Source organism: Buteo buteo, chromosome 3 (genome assembly GCF_964188355.1).
Source record: "Buteo buteo chromosome 3, bButBut1.hap1.1, whole genome shotgun sequence".
In the NCBI taxonomy this organism is placed as follows: domain Eukaryota; kingdom Metazoa; phylum Chordata; class Aves; order Accipitriformes; family Accipitridae; genus Buteo; species Buteo buteo.
The window spans coordinates 73,367,792-73,387,532 of record NC_134173.1 but is presented as its reverse complement, the minus strand read 5'-3'; the positions used below and the strand labels follow the sequence as shown (position 1 = coordinate 73,387,532).

General features: G+C 46.1%; 1 protein-coding gene across 1 annotated transcript in view; it reads left to right on the top strand.

Moving 5' to 3' along the window:
- The first annotated feature begins 856 nt into the window (after window positions 1–856).
- KCNK9 (potassium two pore domain channel subfamily K member 9) overlaps window positions 857–19,741 on the top strand; it is an 88,194-nt gene continuing 69,309 nt past the window's right edge. Inside the window, exon 1 of the mRNA XM_075024405.1 lies at window positions 857–1,442. Within this exon, the coding sequence (XP_074880506.1) occupies window positions 857–1,442 (586 nt within the window). The remainder of the gene's footprint in view (window positions 1,443–19,741) is intronic.

Here is a 19,741-nt window from a genome sequence, read left to right as displayed (position 1 = left end):
GCAGCCCGAGGCCGCAGGCAGCTCCCGCCGCCGTCCCGCCCCGCCGCCGCTGCCCCGGGCAGGTGCTCGGCGGCTGCCGGTTCGCCCGGCGGGCGCTTCCTCGCTTGCCCTCCCGCCCGCCCACCCGCCGGCCGGGGCGGCTCCGCGCCGCTCCTCCCCGCTCGGCGGCGGCTCCTGCGGGGCGCTGGCTCCCCGCCGCCAGGGCCACGCCGCCGGCCCGGCGCCCCCGCCTCCCGCCGGAGCGGCGGCGCGGCCCGCCGCGCCCGGGGATGCTGCCCCCAACTCCCCGCCCGCCGCCTGACACCGCCGCCGCCGCCGCCGCCGCCCTCGCCGCGCCGGACGCCGCTCCGTTGCCCGCGCCGCGGCCACCTGCAGCAGCCCGGCTCCCCGCCGCCCTCCTCGCACCGCGGCGGAAGGAATAAAGCGCCCAGCCCGTCCCGACCCGCCCGGCCGGCGCTCCCCGAGGCAGCCGGGGCCGGGGCGGGTCGGGCCCCCGCGGGCCGCCCCCGACGGGCCGGAGCTCCGGGCGCCCTCCCCTGCCGGCCCCCCCCCTCCGCCCCCCAGCCCTCCCCGCGGATGGGCGCGCTGCCGCCGCCCGGCCCCCCCCGGCCCCGCCGCGCCGCCTGAAGAAACTTGGGACGGCGGCGGCCTCCGCCTCCCCGCCGCGCCCCGCCCGGGCTGCGGGGGAGCCTTCCCCGCGCCGCCGCCCCAAGTTCGCGGGGGGACCCGTCCGCCGCTGGACTCCGGCCCGGGGCCGCCGGCCCCTCGGCGGGGCGCCGCCGCCCAGCGCCCCCTTCCCGCGGCGGGGACCCCCTGCCCCTGGCCTCGGTGCTGGGGAGGAGCTGGGGTGCCCTGGATGGCCCTGCGCACTGGGACGGCTTGGTTTGGGCAGGTCCTGCGCAGAGTTTCCCGGCTCCAGGGCACCTGGTCTCGGCGCTCCAGCAGCCTCCTGTGCCTCTCCTCCTCCCAGGAGCCCGAGCAGGCGGGCGGAGAGCGGCCGCCGCCGCAGCGCAAGCTGCCCCGGAGCGGCGGCAGCGGCGGCGGCGGGCGCCGCCAGCCCCCCCGGCAGCTGCCCCCTTGCTGCGGCTGCTGCGGCCTGTCGGATCCCCGGGCGGCCAGGGGGGGACATGGTCCCCTCACTCGCCCCTTGCTGGCGGCCATGAAGAGGCAGAACGTGCGGACCCTGTCCCTCATCATTTGCACGTTCACCTACCTGCTGGTCGGGGCCGCCGTCTTTGATGCCCTGGAGTCCGACAACGAGATGCGGGAGGAGGAGAAACTCAAAGCCGAGGAGATCCGGCTCAAAGGAAAGTACAACATCACCAGCGAGGACTACCGGCAGCTGGAGTTGGTGATCATGCAGTCCGAGCCGCACCGGGCCGGCGTCCAGTGGAAATTCGCCGGCTCCTTCTACTTTGCCATCACGGTCATCACGACCATCGGTGAGTGTCTCGCCTCGGGGAGGCCGCCCGGGTCCGGGTCCGGGTCCGGGGCAAAAGCCCCCCTGGTTGGGGGAAAGGGACTGGGGCAAGGGGGGGCGTGGCATGCAAAGGGTTAAGTGCTGCATGAGTTTTTTTGGCTTTCCTCCCGTCTTATGTAATTCATTGCTCTTCACGGGCACTTGTTGGACTTGGCGTGTCCCGCACCTCTTCCCCTGGAGATGGAGCCTGCGTCCCCTAGGTGGGACTGGAGAGGAGTGGGGCTGGCCTGGTGGGGGGATTGGTGCTGGCCAGGTGGCTACCATCGAGCTGTGGCTTGGGTGGCAAGGAGGAGAAGAGAAGAGGCGGGGTGACACTCTCCTGGGGTTCCCCTCAGGAAGAAGAAGGCCCTGTTGCCGTGCTCCTCCTTGCACCTTAGCTTAAGAGACACGGGGAAAACTTAGGCAAAAGGCAGTTGGATGAGGATGAAAACGATGAGGGCACGGGAACTGGGTCAGCTGGGAAAGCCCTTGATGTAGCCAAGCGTAGTCCTGCTTTTGCAAACTTTGTTTCGGCGTTGGCAAGGGCTGTCGTGGGGGTTCCCACAGCTGCGGTCCCATCGCGGGGCCTCTCCTGGGCATTCCTAACGCGTTCCTGAAGTTTTTATTGCGGCCGGAGTGTCTGATGTGCCAACAGGTCACAGCCTGCGTCTCCTCTCTGTGGGCACACAGTCCGACAGGCAAAACGATGCCCACTGTCACAGCCGCACTGCCCAGCTGCTCGGCCGTGCCATTTCCCAGGACGGTTGAGGGACAGTTAGTGGACACAGCCAGAGGCTGTCATTTTGTAATTCTCTGCTTCCCGCAGCTAAAGCCAAGCGTTTCACATAAAGTTTGCTTCCCTGCCATAAAAATAAATACCACGGTAACTAGAGGCTGCAGAGTGCACGCAGAACTGTGCTACAACTCTGGCTTTCGCTTGGTGAGCAGGTTTGTTCTTCCTGGTTTTGTATTCATTAAGGTGCATTTGCTGAGGCAGTTGGTAACGTTCTTCTCCCAGCACTTCTAGATGTTCCCCCCAACATCTGGGGGGATCTGAAAAGACCCCTCTAGCTCAGTGGCTGTTGGATAGTGCATTATATTGAACAGGACACGAAAGACTAGTTCTCTTACTAACACAGGAGAACTCGATCTTTTTACCATTTAGGGTTTGTTACAAGAAATTTGCACATTGCCACCTGAAGATGCTGACAGTTTTCAGCAGAACGTGCTGTTCACTGCCCTTTCAGCAGTGTCTACTTATGTTTGTGTTTGACTGTATTATACCTGGGGCAATAAAAAATTTCCTTTGAAAGACCATGTGACAGCATAAAGCCTATTTGCCCTTACAAAGATAAGATTTTTAAGGGATAATTTCCTCTTCTGTTATTAGATATATTTATATAAAATGTATATATTAATAGGCTATAGAATATAAAGTAGAATGTAACTTTGGCTGATGATGTAGATTTCCTGCTGTTCATTGTGATCTCGGAACTCTCCTTCCTCCTTTGGTCACTGATCCTCTCTTCCTCGATCTGTCTCTTGTCGTTTATATGTACAAAGTGAATACTGGACTGTCATGCCCCTCTGGATTACAACAAGGCTTCCACACACACGCCTGTGTACTCACGGTACCCTATACTCCTGCCTCAAGAGGTGGCTGCAATACTTTCTGCGTTCTTAAGCTCAGTTGTGACAGGTAGAAAGGGCTGTTTTTACAGTAGTTTGCTGTTTTGATTGTATTTTACCTGCAAACAAGTACAACTTGCTTGGGAAGCTTCAGCATTTTCTCCTACAAAGAGCTGGGATTTGTTTAGGAAGCTGGGAGCACCTCAGTGTGCAGAGGATAGCATGCATTTCTGTAGGCAGGGGCACTTTGGGATGTCAGAATTGTTTAAATTTAAAATGTGTATAGCAACGGGGAACCACTGGGAGGAAGAGTGATAATAAAGAATGGTGCAGAAAGACAGACATTCTTTAATGGTTGTTCATTTGGGAAACTCTGCTCCAGGAGGATATGTGATCCGTCTTTCAAAAGTTTATTAATAGTTACTATCCGCATCTTGCCAAACGCACTTCTATTTTGCGTATCATCTCTTCAGTACTAAAGTAGCTTTGTGATGTTATCTGATCTACTGGTAGTCTGTAAAAGTGAGCATGGAAGGTTTTTCTTTAATTTCTTATTTATCCTATAATAATTTGGTTTACAGGGGGAAAAAATGACTTTCTATGTTTAACTCCTCAGGAAAATAAGAGAAGATTTCTCCTCTGTGTTTCTTGCACAGGGCAGTGATCTTAAATGTTCATATTAATCTTTTGTGGTGGTTCCTACTTTTTATCTGACTGTATGTACGCTCTCACATACAGTTCCTTCTCCTGCTGAAACCTTCCAGCCAGACTTCAGGAAGCACATGTGGTGGTCTATGCGTTAGTGAGCGTGCAGTAGTCAGTAGGTGCTCCTGCAAAAGTGCATCTAACTAACCATCGCAGGCTGATTTTTAAAGCGGGGTGGATAAAAACCTTCGTTGCCTAATCTAGAGTCGTACATCTCTCTCCGCAAAACTTCTCTTCAGAGGAGCACGACAGGAATCAGCGGACCGCAAAGCCTAGCAACACGCATACGACAGCGGACTCCTTTATGTCCAACTTAATTGTTCTCCCCGCTACCGCCGCGCTGCCAGCGCGTCTGAAGCGAATACCTCTTCGCCGCGTTGCTTTAAACTACCGTGGCTTTCACTCGAAGGCGTTTATCGCTGGCCACGGACCACGAGCCGGCGGCCACCGGTAGCCCGGCAGAGACCGCCTCTTGGCCGGCGGAGCCGGGGAGCGCTGGCCGGGCGGGGCGGGCGGTGGTGCTGAAGGGACAGCTCCCGCCGGCCGCGCCGCTCGCCGCCTCCCCGCCGCCCAGCCCAGCGCCGGCCTCCCCTCGGCGGTCGGGCAAGCTCCGCGGCTCGTTGCTTGCTGTGGAAACACCTCGTTAGAGACCTCTTTGGGAGGGAGGGTGCGGAACGGAAAGCCTCCCGTGCGAGGCGAAGCGCTGAGATTGGGTCAGCTCTCACGTTTCCTCCGCTCTCTGGCTTTTGGCTGGTACTAGGGGGTGGCGGGGGGGGGTTGCTGCTCGCTTGTCAGGCTGAGTACTGAACAAAGAAGCCAGGGCTGATCAAGTAAACGGAAACAGTTTTCTTCACCTGCCACACAGCATTTTTTCCTACTCCCCAGGTGCAATGTTGTTTTTTTTTCTTTTTTTTTTTTTTTTAAAAGACTGACCCAACCAGAAAAAATTGACAACCGCAGGTGCTACAACATTCGATAAGTCTGCTCTTAAAATCCATTAGCGGAAGAAAAATACTCAGCTTTCACAAAGTTTTGGTCATGTTTGAATTCTGTGAAAGTTTTTAGGTGATCAAAAAGAAGTAATAAGCTGTTTTTGGCTCTCACCAGTTGCTGAGTTTATTTCGGGATTGTTCTCACTCCAGAGTTAGCTAGTATCATTTCCTATCCATTTCCAGTTACATAGCCATTTCCAGTTACACAGCCAAAATGATGTTAGAGAGTGATTTAATCAAGTTCTCCATCCAGCTACTTGTCTTCTATGAGATACACTGTAGAATACACCACAGAGTTCATCAAAAGGCTGGATACAATGAATGAAAACACCAACTTTTGAAAATAAAAGGTGATTCCTACTAAGTTTCAGTGCCCTTTCCTACAGGTTTATAAGAGTGAGTAAACTGCTTCTATATAAGCAGGTGTCAACACTGTCAAAATGTGTTATTGGTATTCATATCGCTCCATCATTTAGGCCTTAAAGGGTGATAGTCATACTTGATTTAACACCACCAAGCTCTAGTAAACACTGAATATTTCTGGAGGCTTGTGCAGAATGTAAAGAACTGAAAGCTGTTTATGTCACCCTAAAATGAACTGAAACAACAAACAGATTGAGGATTTTTATTTATTTATTTTTTCCTGAGAAGTGACTGTAAGGGGAGAAAAATTAAGACACTGTGTACTGTCAATTGCTAGGCTCTTTTTCTAGTTTTAGACCTTTGTTTCCAATTTCAAACCTACTACAAGCAGTGACTGAACTATCCTGGTGAACACAGACAAAATATTTTTTAAGAATGTGGTCCAATACCTGTAATGGTGAACGGAATATCCACCTGTTGACAGCTGTTTGGCTACTGAGTAGCTAAACACTCAGGAACTGTCTATGTCCAGATAAGGAGATTGCATACTTTTGGCAGACAGTGGCCTGACAGGAAGTTTGAACCTGCATTAATGAGCTAAGCAAACACATGCTTAAATCCGTTTCAAGACAGTAGTTAAGTTTCCGTATCTTTCTCTGCATCACTTTACCCTTCTGTAAAATGGGTATAAAAATGCGAAGCTGGTAGTGTTGTGATGTCTCTAATTTGAGTTAGAAAAAGACATAAGTGTTTTCACCTGTGAATTATTTTGTCAGTATTGCTCCTCCTTTAAGACCAGCCTCTGTTGTTTTGAGTCTGCTCTTGGGTTTTGATGGATTGTAATATTTAAAGGCAGTCCATTGAAAAGCTTTGAGTAGGGAATCATGACAAATGGACAATTTGCAATGGAAAGAAATAAAAGAAAGGAAGAAAACAAGACATGAAAAGGGAAAGATAGAGAATAAAGATACCAATGCTTTGGTCAATTAACTGCTGCATTCATGACTTTCCAGGGTCATGAAGGTCATATCTCATACACAAAACCAAACAAGCACAGAGTAGATGAAAGCCACTCTATTATTAATAAACTCACATGAAAGTAGAGAGCAAGATTGCTTGTAGATGCACTGAAGTAATGAATCTATTCATTCACACAGTCTGAAGCTTCAGCAGAGAATACTGGATGATCAGGATTTGAATATCTGTTGGTGGTATCTCCCAGGCAAGGAGGAGGTCAGCTTCAGCAAGCTGCGTGAAGATGAACTGTGCGTAAGGTTTTGCTCCCCTGCATAACTAAAATATTCTGCAAGATCTTCTCACACTATATTCTTTGTCTCATGGAGATTAAAAAAAATAAAATATCCAAAATAGTATTCTGCTAACACAGAGAGGACTTTGTGGCTACTTTGCTCACATGTTCATAGAAACAGTTCATGAGTTCTTGAAAACTGGTTTTGCAATGATACCTCACATTCCTGCCAGAGGCACATTAGCAAAAGTTTTTTAAAAATCACTGATAAGCAAGGCAAAAACAAAGCTCAGACTGATGCTGAACTGCTACTTCCCACTGTATGGCTTACTGGCAGTGCAAATGCAATATCCAGTAAAAGTCTGAAAACAGTTTTGGGGAAGCATCGAGAAACCTCTAGCTACTCAGCTGGGTGATGGTGTCAGCAGATTTCCTTAGCGTAACCAGGCTTGAGAAATTACTGTCCTGTAGTTTTTTAGGATCTGGTGCTCTTTCATTTCCTCCTAACTATTCATAACTTCTTTCTTTAACTGAGGCAAGTGAGATTTAGATTAGGCATGAGGAAACTCTTTCCACCTGTCATGGTGGTTGCATGCTGGAAGAGATTGCATAAGGAGACTGTGGAATCTCCATTGTTGGAGCATTTTAAAAAGAGTTTAGACAAAAATCTGTCAGGAGTGGTTGAATTACAGCTGCTTTTGCCTTTGGGGAGAAAGATGGACTGGCTGACCTCTTTAAGCCTTTATCAGCCGTATGTTCTGTGATTTTCTGAATCTTCCTTTTTCCATGTCTTGAGCTCTAATAGTACCTGGGCTATGTTGTTCTTCTTGAGATAGAAACCCGAAGATCTTTGAAATTCCATTTTCTCCACTATATGGTCTTCGCTTACTGATTATTTTTCTATGCAGTAAAACCATTTATGTACCTTTGCAAGTGTCAGCATAGAAATATCTGTGTTTACCTACTGACGAGGCTACAAGTTAGCGGTGTTGGTGAGTCTTATGGGAAAGAAGTTAGCTGAAGAAGAAAATGATCTTGCTGATACAAGGATGGCACGCAGAAATTACAGGGTGGAATTGGGAGGGAGAAGAGGTGTTCTAGACTAAGAATAAGGGAAGAAGTTTAGCTGATAGCTATGGGCTTATGCCTGCTTCAACTAAAAAGAATAAAACCCCCTTTGCTTTCTCTGGGAACAGCATCAGAACTCTGAGGCCTGCTCTGAAGAAAAAATGATTAATGGAGAGCTTGCCTTTTGGACACCATGGGTTTTGGGACAGACGCTGCTGGTCTGGCACAAAGCAAGGACCAGAATGCTGTTGTCTTCCCTTGAAGGCAATCTGAGCTGAGGTGCTTAGTTCCTTCAATGCCAGGGCATATTCCTTCATAAATGCTGAAAGCCATGCTTATGGCTTTGAGCTGTAGTTACACAGCACTTTATATTCAGAATGCTGTACTGACATTAGGTGATTCATCTTCACAACACCTCTGTGTAAAAATTATCCTCAATTTAGAGACAAGAAGATAAAATGAGTTTCTGAAGATTCAGGTTGGGAACTATTTCTAATTGCCAAACAGCTCACTTCTCTGTCTTTCAGACCACATGGCATTAGTTTATAGCCAGATTAAACAGTGAAGTTGAACCAAAGGCAAAGATCTATAATGAATTCAAAGTGATTTTAGAAAACTCCTGCAGCTTAGGTCTTCTGACATGCAATAATAGCAGAACCTAGACCTTTATTACATGAAGGAGCATACACAGTTCTTAGTAACTATCTTTGTTATTACTATGCGTCTTCTGTCAAAGGCCTTTTAGGTTTTTAGGTACCCAGTTTCTATGGATTTTACTGAAGATCCTTGACTGGATCCGGATAAAGGCCACATGAAGTATCCCCTTCCCCTGTAACAGATGTTAGCAAGGACACTTGCTGGTGATGCAGAACTAATCAGTAAGAGTCCTTGCTGCTTCTAAGTTGAAATAAGAAGTTACTGTGGACTTGCAACAGATGTTTGTTGTGTGTAGCAGGCCTGTTCATCTCTTTTTGGCTGGTGGATATTTTTGAGTGAAGCCATGGACTAATTGCGAAATTTCACATATGTAGATTGCTGCAATGCAAATTAATTTGAATTCGTTACCTTCTGTGGATTATAGTCTATGGAATCTACTGACTTCAAGTTAAAATGTATGGATAAAGTCCTTCCCCCGGGTTACCTATACCCTACCAGGTGTCTGTGACTTGATTAGCTACAACTAATATTGATATTGTTGGTGGTGTAGCTATGGCTGTTTCTTTGATTAAAGTGAGAGGGTCTATGCATGTGGTGGGTTGACCCTGGCTGGATGCCAGGTGCCCACCAAAGCTGCTCTATCACTCCCCTCCTCAGCTGGACAGGGGAGAGGAGATATAATGAAAGGCTTGTGGGTCAAGATAAGGACAGGGAGAGATCACTCACCAATTACCATCATGGGCAAAACATATTTGACTTGGGAAAAAGTAATTTAATTTATTACCAATCAAAATCAGAGTATGATAATAAGAAATAACCCCAAATCTTAAAAACACCTTCCCCCCACCCCTCCCTTCTTCCCAGGCACAGCTTCACTCCTGAATTCTCTACATAGCCCCCACAGCAGTGCAGGGGGACAGGGAATGGCGGTTACGGTCAGTTCATCACACGTTGTCTCTACCGCTCCATCCTCTTCAGGGGCAGGACTCCTCACACTCTTCCCCTGCTCCAGCACGGAGTCCCTCCCACGGAAGACAGTCCTCCACGAACTTCTCCAATGTGAGTCCTTTCCACGGGCTGCAGTTCTTCATGAACTGCTCCAATGTGGGACCCTTCCACAGGCTGCAGTCCTTCAGGAGCAGACTGCTCCAGCGGGGGTCCCCCGTGGGGTCCCAAGTCCTGCCAGAAAACCTGCTCCAGCGTGGGCTCCTCTCTCCACAGATCCACAGGTCCTGCCAGGACCCTGCTCCAGCGTGGGCTTCCCATGGGGTCACAGCCTCCTTTGGGCATCCCCCTGCTCCAGAGTGGGGTCCTCTCTCCCTGGGCTGCAGGTGGAGATCTGCTCCCCCGTGGACCTCCCTGGGCTGCAGGGCGACAGCCTGCCTCACCGTGATCTTCCCCATGGGCTGCAGGGGAATCTCTGCTCCGGTGCCTGGAGCATCTCCTGCCCTCCTTCTGCACTGACCTGGGGGTCTGCAGGGCTGTTGCTCTCACATGTTCTCACTCCTCTCTCTCGCTGCATTTTTTTTCCCTTCTTAAATCTGTTCTCCCAGAGGCACTACCACTGTCGCTGATGGACTTGGCCTTGGCCAGTGGTGGGTCTGTCTTGGAGCCGGCTGGCATTGGCTCTGTTGGACATGGGGGAAGCTTCTAGCAGCTTCTCACAGAAGCCACCCCTGTAGCCACCCCACTACCAAAACCTTGTCATGCAAATCCAGTACAATGGATTAGGAGATATCAGGAAAAAAACCCTCAGAAATTAAGGCCTGATCCAAAGTCTGATGAAAATAATGGAGAGAACATTTTGAGTCATAGTAGTTTTGAATCAGGCCATTATTTGACATGAATTGTACAATGCAAGGAGCTGTATTCTGTAGAAAACCAAGTCCTGGAAAATACCTGTAATAGCAGTTTTCAGATTTTTTTTTTAAATAATGAAGGAAACAGAGTTTATGGAGTCAAAGTGTATGTTGACTTTGGCATTTATACTGATTTTGATTTTTTTAATTGAAAGTGAAAGGCTAAACTACATGCCCACTGCATACCTTGAACTTCAAGCAAAGAGAAATCTTGATGAAGAATGTTGATGCTTTTCATTCTATTTATTTGTTTTGGTGGTTTTTTTTAAATTTATTTTGCTTTCTTTCATTGCTGCCAGACAATTAACAACCTCCAGTGATCCACTGAGATGCCTTTTTTTTTTTTTAAACTGTAATGTACGCTTACTTTTCTGTTTCAGGGGAAGAACCTCCTAAGTTTCTTAGGAGTTTTTTTCTTTTTAAGGAGTTAAGTGAACATTTTTTTTTTTTAATGTCTGGCCAATTGCCACAAGAGGCTTATGCAGTCATCAGTTGGTTTAAAGGGTTCAGTATCAGTTTTAACTGCTTTCATTATGGAGATGATTAGGCCATGTCAGTGAAAGACATATCTCTATTAAGGGCTCATGTATTTGTTACTTATTAGGATGATTAGGAGGGAATAGACTATATTGTCCTTTCAATTCCCTGCACCAGCAAGAAAGAAGAGCTTCAGAGAAAAGCAGGCAAGTAGTGGGGTTAAAAGGTATCTAATGGGAAGTTGATTGTCTCCTTGCTCTCCTGTCACAGAAGAGGATCGCTCCCTTTGCTAGCTGCGTGAGTCTTCTCAGACAGGAAAATTTCACAGAGAGCTTTAGGGCAGAGATTGATGAATGAAACCTGCAGCAGCTCTCTCTAATTGTATAGTGCAGGAGATTAGCTGCGAGGAAGTGTTCGAAGACTCCCAATTTAGGGATATTCTTGGCATATTGAAGGGAAGGTAGAAATAAAAGAGATCTATTCCCAAGGCAATTGGCACTGTCAGCAATTTCTGATGCACGCTACCATTAACTCATTACAGAGGTGTTTTGGGTGCAGATGGAATGTTTTATTTCTTCCACTCTCTTTTCTTTTGATGTCCTCTAGAGTATAGACATAGAAGGATGTCTTTCTTCTATGTGTTTAAACCTTCATAGGCTATTGCTATGGGAACTGTATCAGAAATTAACTATTGTAACAAACCTGTGACCACCTGGAGTTTTGAGTTGTCACTTTGCTGCATTTCACATCCATCTGGAACTTTTCAGGACCAGACACAGTAGGAAAAGGTGTTGAATACTCTTGTTTCAAATGTCTAGGCCTCCATTACTTGAACTAATGAACAGTTGCTGTTAGCTGCTGATAATTTGGACTGTATGATGAAATAGGTCTGACTTCCCTCAGTGAAAGTAGTGTTATTGGCAGTAATAATTTTAAAAAAACTGCAGTTTGGTACTTAGGTTACCTTTTCTCTGGAAACTAGGGGACCTGCAATAAAATGAACTTCAGCAGCCAGAAGGATGTGGAGATACTGCATCTGAAATGTTTTAAAACTGTTCATGAAATAAAGATGATTGAACTCGCCATTACAATCTTGCATCAGAGAAACACCTCATACTTGCAGAGGTGACTTGAAGTCTCAGTGCTTCCCCACAGTTTTTTTGGCCTTCGGGAACTTCTTGGGCTTCCAGAGGTAGACCAGGAGTTTTAGAAGACTTCCTTACAGGATAAAGCATATAGTATTTTCTGCTGAGGACTAGAAGCAGTAGAAGGATGCCCTTTCAGCATTATTCAGGATCGTTACATATACTAGGCTGTCGAAAAAACTGGATTGCCCTAGGCTGCCAAAGAGGAAAAGAGCATATTTTGGGATGTGGAAGTCTGGGGACCAACATTTGGGGAGTGAGAATCTCTCCCAATGTTTGAAGGGATCTACCCACCATTACTCTGACACATCCTCCCTAAAAGTCCCTGATCTACTATTTGTTTGCTCCTGGACACCAAATATGAGTTATCATTGCAGGTTTGGGTTTTTTTTTTCAATATTACTTAGGTGTGTTAGAAATGAGATAAAGCTAGTTCTAGGCAACTGATAGTTAAAACAGCAACACTGGATCTGTGCCAGTGGAAGCACCTGGAAATCCCAGTGATTTGACTTGAATTCTTCAGTTGACCTTTCAACTGATATATTAAGAATTCAGTGATCTTCTCAAACTTTCTCCTTCAGACTTTCTCCCCTCCTTTGCTATTTCATGTAGGAATGAACATCCTAAGAAGAGGGAGATGGTAGCTGTTCAGTCTGTACTGATGCCCTATCGACTTTTGCATTCTTTTCTGGTATTTTTGTCTGACAAACAAATACATGATCATCCAGTCTTTTGGCAGCAAAAGCTTAAGCTCCTGATTTGCTCTTAAAACAGATCCTGCCCAGTAGTAAAAGGCCTGTTATTTAAAGGGCAGTTTTCAAAACAATTAGGACTTTAGTAGCAATGTGTTTGCCTTAATGAGCGCACTCTGCCAGTCAGAGGAAACAGCATAAGCTGATACCTACTGATGTAGGCCAGCAGAGGCAAATTAGCAGTATTACAAGTCAGTTCATGAATGTACTGCACATCCAAGAGTTTATTTTAATGCTTGAGAAGTGCTAGGTATGATTCAGAATGGCTTCATTTTTGTTTTCTTCCCAAATAACCACCCCCAATTATATTTTCATTTAGAAACCCTCATACTGCTCCTATGCTTGTTATAGCTTAATCTGTATGGGTTGCCTTTAGCTCTAGTTTGACTTGGACTGGCACCAGAAATAATTTTTCATAAAGTCTCAGTCTTACTTCATTGCTGTTGTTGTATGATGTTTGAAGTCAGTGTCCTTATGATGTAGGTAGGTCAGCTGCTGGCATTTTGGTATGACATAGATTTCTTTTTTAAAGGTTTCAGGAGGTTTTTCTTTTCTCAGGATAGGCCATGGTAAAGGCTGGTGGTACTGAGGGGGTAGATGCATGGGTTGCAAGCTTGGCTCTGAGTATCTGATGATAGGTATCACAATGGAAGTTGCTGGCTCTTGAGCATCTGTGGTTCTGATTCGGTTGACTAGCTGAAACTTGACTGCAGGTTGGGTCATGAGCAGTTAAAAAATATTTCCATGATCGCTTTGAAAAGAATCCAGCCTGGGGAGCTTTTCAAATCTGACCAAAGCTACAATCTGTTCCTGAAGAACTTGAGTGTGGTACGGTGAATAAGAAAAGCTGTGAAACAACAGCAAGGAAGCGTTAGAGTGGCCACAAAGAAAAAAATCTTTCTAGCAATGATACTAGTGAGACACTGAAATACATGGCCTGGGGAGGGTGTGGGCTCTTCTTTGCTAGGTCTTGAAGAACAGGATAGACAAGCATCTGTCAAGAATGACCAATGCATACTGTCCTGCCTCGCGGCAAGGTATGGACTAGCCTTCTCCTGCCTTATTTTTAATGGTTCTGTACACACACAGGCTGTTTGAAGTTTGTCTTGGATCTTGCTTGGTATCTATGTAAGTTTATCTTGTCCTTTTTTGCTGAAGGTTCCTGCTTCCCTTAGGGCTTATCAGTGCATCCTACAATTTTGTCTCCAGCTGAATATCTGGATAAGAATCAAATCTCTTCTCTAAGCAGCAACTGTTCTCTGTCAGCAGTGTCACCAGTTTTTTATGGCTGCTGTTTGAACAGCTCTACCAGTGGCTGTTGCAGGGAAAAACAAACATGCTACCGATCTTTAAAAAAGGGACAGGAGAGAACATGGGGAGTTAATGCTCAGTCAACCTTAATTTGATACTCAGAAAGGCATTTGACCAAGCTGTTAAACAATCACCGTGAAAGTACCTAGGGGATAACAAGGGACAAGCTGGAACAAACACAAATTTTTCTTGAGTAACTCACATTGGACTTCTCTGGGTTGTTTTTTTTTCAATAGATAGCTGATAGTGGGGGAGCAGTAGCTGGTGATGTCTATTAAGTATGTGGCATTATAATAGCATTGAGTTCTCATAATTATGGTAGAAAAACATAAACTGGATTGAATTGTCACAGGTGGGTGCAAGGTCTGGATGCACACGCACTGTGGACTAGAGGTTGCACTGGGGCTGAACTTACCACGTGTGAAAAGCACATAGACTCTGCAGGTGGTTGTAAGTAGGGCAGAAAATACAAACCTAGTTGCCCCCTGCTAAATCTGCCACCATATAACTTCACAAGAGGACAAAAAAAAATGCAAAAATATTTGTCATTAGTTTTCTGTCAAATTGGATGGACATAACATGTACAGTCTTACAAGGGTCTGTCTTGTGGTTGGTACTATTCAATTTTCCTGTTAATGGCTTGGCTGATAGAACAGAGAGTATACATATGAATTGTGAGAGAGCTGGCTAGCACTTTGGAGGGGGGGGAGCATAATACAAAATGATTTTGATAAATGGTCTGAAATCAATGTGATGAAATTCAATAAAGACAAGTGCAAAGTACTACACTGCAGAAGGAGACATCAAATGTACACATAGAAAAATGATATGAACTGACTTGATGCAAGTACTGCAACATCATGCTGATAAAGTGGATTGCAGTCTAAATATGAGTCTATGGTGTGAATTGTTCAAAACAGGCAAGAGTTGGATATAAGTTACAGAAGGTAGTTAATTCTGTTTTGTTGGTACTGGTAAGGCTTCAGCTTGAAAACTGGGTCCAGTTTTGGGCACACCATGTTTTGAGAAGGAAGAGAAAAATCAAAATGCTAAGAGAAAACCTGACCTGTATTCAGTGTGAAGTGGACAGAGATGGTTTAGTCTGGAAAAGAAATATATGAAGGGAGGAATAATAAAAGTCTTCAAATATGTGAAAGATTGTTGTAAAGAGGACAGTGGTAAGTCTTTTCTACATGTATACCCAAGGTTTACTCTTCAGCATGGCAGATGTACGTTCATTGTCAGCTGTGAAAACAGCTGTAACGTGATCTGTAAGGAACCTCCAAAGTGCCAGTAGTAAGATATTTATCTGAACAAGTTAAACAGTTGTCCAACATGCATGGGCTTGGTATACTTCAGCCTGCCTCATGGACTAGGTTACCTGTTGAGGTCCCTCCAAGCTGTGTATTCCTAGGAGTGGACGGCTGGTAGCTGCTATACAGGAGCTGCCTGTTGAGTTGAGTAACCCCTAAGTGATGGACTGAGGATCTAAGCATCCTGAAACAGGTCAAATAATAGTTTATTGAGGTTTCTCCCAGCCCTCAGCTTCTGGGATTATACACTCTATGGATCTTTCTGAGTACAGCGCTAAATGTACAGCAACATTTGCTATCTGGCAGTGGACTTCATTATGGTCAAGGCTGAACTTGCCTTTAAGAGAGCTGTTCTGCTAGAACAGGCATCAATATGCATCTTGCAACCCCCGCTCATTTTGCATTTTGGGTTACAAATTCTGTCATGCTGAAACAAAGAGGTTTCTCCTCTTTCCCTAAATCCCATGCATACAAACCAGCAATTTCCATAACACAGACAATCATCCAATCTGTTATCTTGGCAGACACCAATGCCTTTCTACTTTGGAGGAAGGAAATCTATCCCATAATACACCTGTGCAATATATGGCGATGGTGATTTCGTTGCTAACCCCCGCAGCAATCAGTTTATGCCCTCAAGCATGGGATTTGATTATCCTTGTCATTATCTTAGCTACAAATGTTATTAGCAGCCATAAAATTGTCCATTAAAGTGAGAGGAATTACTTGCCTGCACCAAGGGGAGAACAGATAATTTACTACACAGATTTTAAGCCCAAATGCACTTTTTTCCAGAAGAGCCCTCTAAGCCTTTGTATAGCCTCCATTTTTGTATTCCAAAACCTGCTTCCCCCTCCATAGACTTCGAGTCTGGGTTTTTTACCATGAGAGTGAGACAGGTACATGCCGTTCTTGAAATAACCTGAGAGATTATGACCATATATTTCTACCTGTTCCATAGCTTGGATGAATTCTTCCCTAATTCTGGAAGTGCAGATGCCCAAACTTTGGTTGGGTTCCATAATTTCTAGACTTCAGTGTTGGTCCGGGCTTCATATACACACAAACAATTCTGGATGCCTTGGGCTCACTTGGCACCCATGGACTGAGTGTACATCACTACTTGAGTGTAGGATCAGTTGATCTGCTCCTGGCAGGGTCATTTTTATAGGTTTTCTTGATACTGCAATACTAGATTTTTATGAGAGGAAGACATGATGTATCACAGAGGCCAAGAAAAGATGCTGTGTCTGAGTGGGTGAGATCCAGGGTAGTGTCTGAAAAATTTCTTTGTCTTCACTGGGACTGGCTGATTCATTCCCTTCCCACCACCCTGTTAACTCCTGTTCATATATCAGTTCACCGTAAAGCTGCTTTTTTATTCTCATGTGGTATTGTGTTCCCATCCCCTTCCATCAACAGGGAGTGGGAGAGACCACCTACGTCTTTCCCAACAGACAAAAATGGTGGATCCTGAGAGACTGGGACAGATTCTGATCACAGTTGCTCTCTGTAAGTCCTGTGGAACTTGGTTGTTTCGGTGTATTTGTTGGCTTTAAACTGAGATGCATGTGTGCAGAATCTGGTCTGGAGAGCTTGTATTTTGAAGGAAGCAACCCCTCCTACTCACCCAACAAATTCACACACACACGGTGTAGCATCAGTATTAGCTCCTGTAGCAAATGGAAAATGTGGCAGTAGCCTGAAAGGAACAGAAAATGTTTTCAAACAGGGCTTAAAAAAGTAAATAAACATCATATAACCAACAAAATCAATACAGTTCCATATTAGCCATTACAGATATCTCTGTCTTTGTCTCCATTATACCATGCACATTTCAGTGCTGTGGGAAATGTATAACCCAGAGAACCTCATTTCAGAACTTGGCAATGTTATATTAAATGCAGGTTTTGGGACAGAAGGCCTGACAGAGTTATGTAAAATAACAGAAGAGGTTTTCCTCTTCCACGCCCCGAAAGAACATTAACTGAACCAAAAAAAAAAAAAAAATATCCAAAATGGGTATATATTCATGGGTGTTACAACGTTATTAGAAACAACTCCTCAAAAGCTCTTTTTTCCTGAGTCATCTCCACTGACTTAAAAAATGACTGCAAGAACAAACGTTAGGTTCAGGACGTCCAAGAGGGGACAGCCTTTCAGCTTTCTGCATTGTAAAAGCTTTATATTCCTCAGCTGCTCTTCTGCTTGGAGGGAATCCTAGACGGAGGAATGTCCTTATGCTTTCCAGACTACACCTCATGGCCTTCTTCCTTTACTCTTCACGTCTTCCAACACGATCAGTAATATTCAAGCTATTCTTGCGGGCTTCTTTATTGAGTTTGTTCAAGCCAAGCTGCTCTTGGCTGCTGAAGGCATTACCTCTTCGCCTCTGCCTTTGAGAACTTGATGTCCCTATTGATCCAGGAAGCAAGATGCAGGAGTGCAGACTAAGCATGTAGTTGGTGATCTTCCCGACCAGAAGACTGTGTCATCACCTGTCTCGGTGGAAGTTGTGTTAGATTTAAAAGCAGGAAATACTCCTGTGACCCAGGGCCGTTCTTTGGTTGCTTGCCTAAAACACTTGGTATTGGGGGAACATCATGTGTCTTTTGAATGGTGACTTTTGCTTCCATTCACAGTGCAGAGCTCTTTGCCAAAGAGAGGCTGGCAAGTTTTCCTGCACATCACAGTGGTAAGAGACTTTGAAGAAGAGGAAGAATCTGGAAACATCTATTAGGACAAATGGACCATTGCTTGGAATCCTTCATTCAGGTGATTTCCTGAAACAGAAGTGTCTGGTTTTGGTGGTCTTCAGTCTTCTAGTGTTTTAATTCTGTCTATCAGAAAAGGTGTGCATGCTCACTGAGTCTGCTGGAGAGCCACAGGAGCTGTGCTTCACTGTGTTTGCTTTTCTATTAGAAAGATAGTACTACCTGAAATGTAGATTGATAGGTAGACAGATAGATAATTTATTTTCTTTTCTGCGTAACCTTTTAATGTGACATGCTCCAACCCTTTTACAAGTGTCCATAGGCCCTCTGCGACGTCCATAGCCTTTCATCTTGAAGGGGAGACGGAAGGCTTTGTCTCTCCTCTGGCTTCTCCTTCACTTCCCAGCTGCAGTCCTTGATGTCGATCTTGCTGCTCAGAGTGCCTGCAGCGTGTGTGAGACCTGGGGGCCCGGGTTTCTTGTCTCTTTAATGGCATTCTGTGAGCTTGTGTTCAGAGAGAGACACAAAGATCAAAGGCTGTGCAAGTGCACTGCACTTGATTTTGCTTACACCAATATGAATCGATTGACTTCACTGAGTTATGAGGGATTTACAGCTAGGGGAGAACAGATTCTGACCTAATGGCTCCAAAAGAGGCTTTTCTTGGATGAGCAATGTAATTAGAGCACTGGAACAGACAGCTTTCGTGACTCATCTGTGGGTCTGCAGTCTTTTCTTTGCTTCTAGTAGGGTGTTCACTAATGTCACCACACTTTCATTTCACCCGTGGGCTGATCTAATGAAGGACCAACCTTTGCTAGAACAGCAATCTCTATTCAGCTGCAAACATCCTCCAATCTCCATGTCACTGTGCAAACTTTATTTACTGCAGAGCACCCTAGGAAGGGACCAGAAAGCTCAGGGCAAGACACTGGGGTAGTGGAAAATTTCCACTTTCTTCCTTTGTTGGAGTAAAGCAGAGGATTAAAAGAAATTGAAGAAGTGAGGCAGGGGCCAGGGAGAATGGATTGATGACTGGGTCCACTTACTAATCCCAAATACGTGTCTTAGCAAGGGGCAGAATGGTGGAGCACATGTGCAAACATCAACCTGCTCTATATATCCAGCTGGAAAGCAGTACATGCATTTTGAAATCAGTAAAGCTCCTTTTCAGAGCTGGTTGAAGGTCTGGGGATGAAATTTTTTTTTTTTTTTTGTTAGAAGATACCAGTTCACTGAGACTGCAAGGCATTAATTTGGGAAACTTTGTTGAGAACGTTCCCTAAGTTTGGAGGTAATAATTCTCAGTGTAACAGAGTCTAAGCATGTGTTTGGAACCTCATGAGTTCAATTCATGAGTGTGAACCTCATGAAGTTCAAGAAGGCCAAGTGCCAGGTCCTCCATGTGGGTCAGGACAATCCCAAGCACAAATACAGGCAATGAGTAGATTGAGAGCAGCACTGAGGAGAAGGACTTGGGGGTGCTGGTTGACGAGAAGCTCAGTGTGACCCGGCAATGTGCATTTGCAGCCAAGAAAGCCAACTGTATCCTGGGCTGCATCAAAAGAAGCGTGGCCGGCTGGTTGAGGGAGGTGATTCTCCCCCTCTACTCTGCTCTTGTGAGACCCCACCTGGAGTATTGCATCCAGCTTTGGGGCCCCCAACATAAGAAGGACATGGACCTGTTGGAGTGAGTCCAGAGGAGGGGCACAAACATGATCAGAGGGCTGGAACACCTCTCCTATGAGGACAGGCTGAGAGAGTTGGGGTTGTTCAGCCTGGAGAAGAGGAAGCTCTGGGGAAACCTTCTGGCAGCCTTCCAGTACCTAACGGGGCTTACAGGAAAGCTGGAGAGGGACTTTTTACAAGGGCATGTGGTGATAGGACAAGGGGTAATGGCTTTAAACTGAAAGAGGGTAGATTGAGACTAGATTGAGACTCTTGTAAGGCAGAAATTCTTCACTGTGAGGGTGGTGAGACACTGGAACAGGTTGCCCAGAGAGGCTGTGGATGCCCCATCCCTGGCAGTGTTCAAGGCCAGGTTGGAT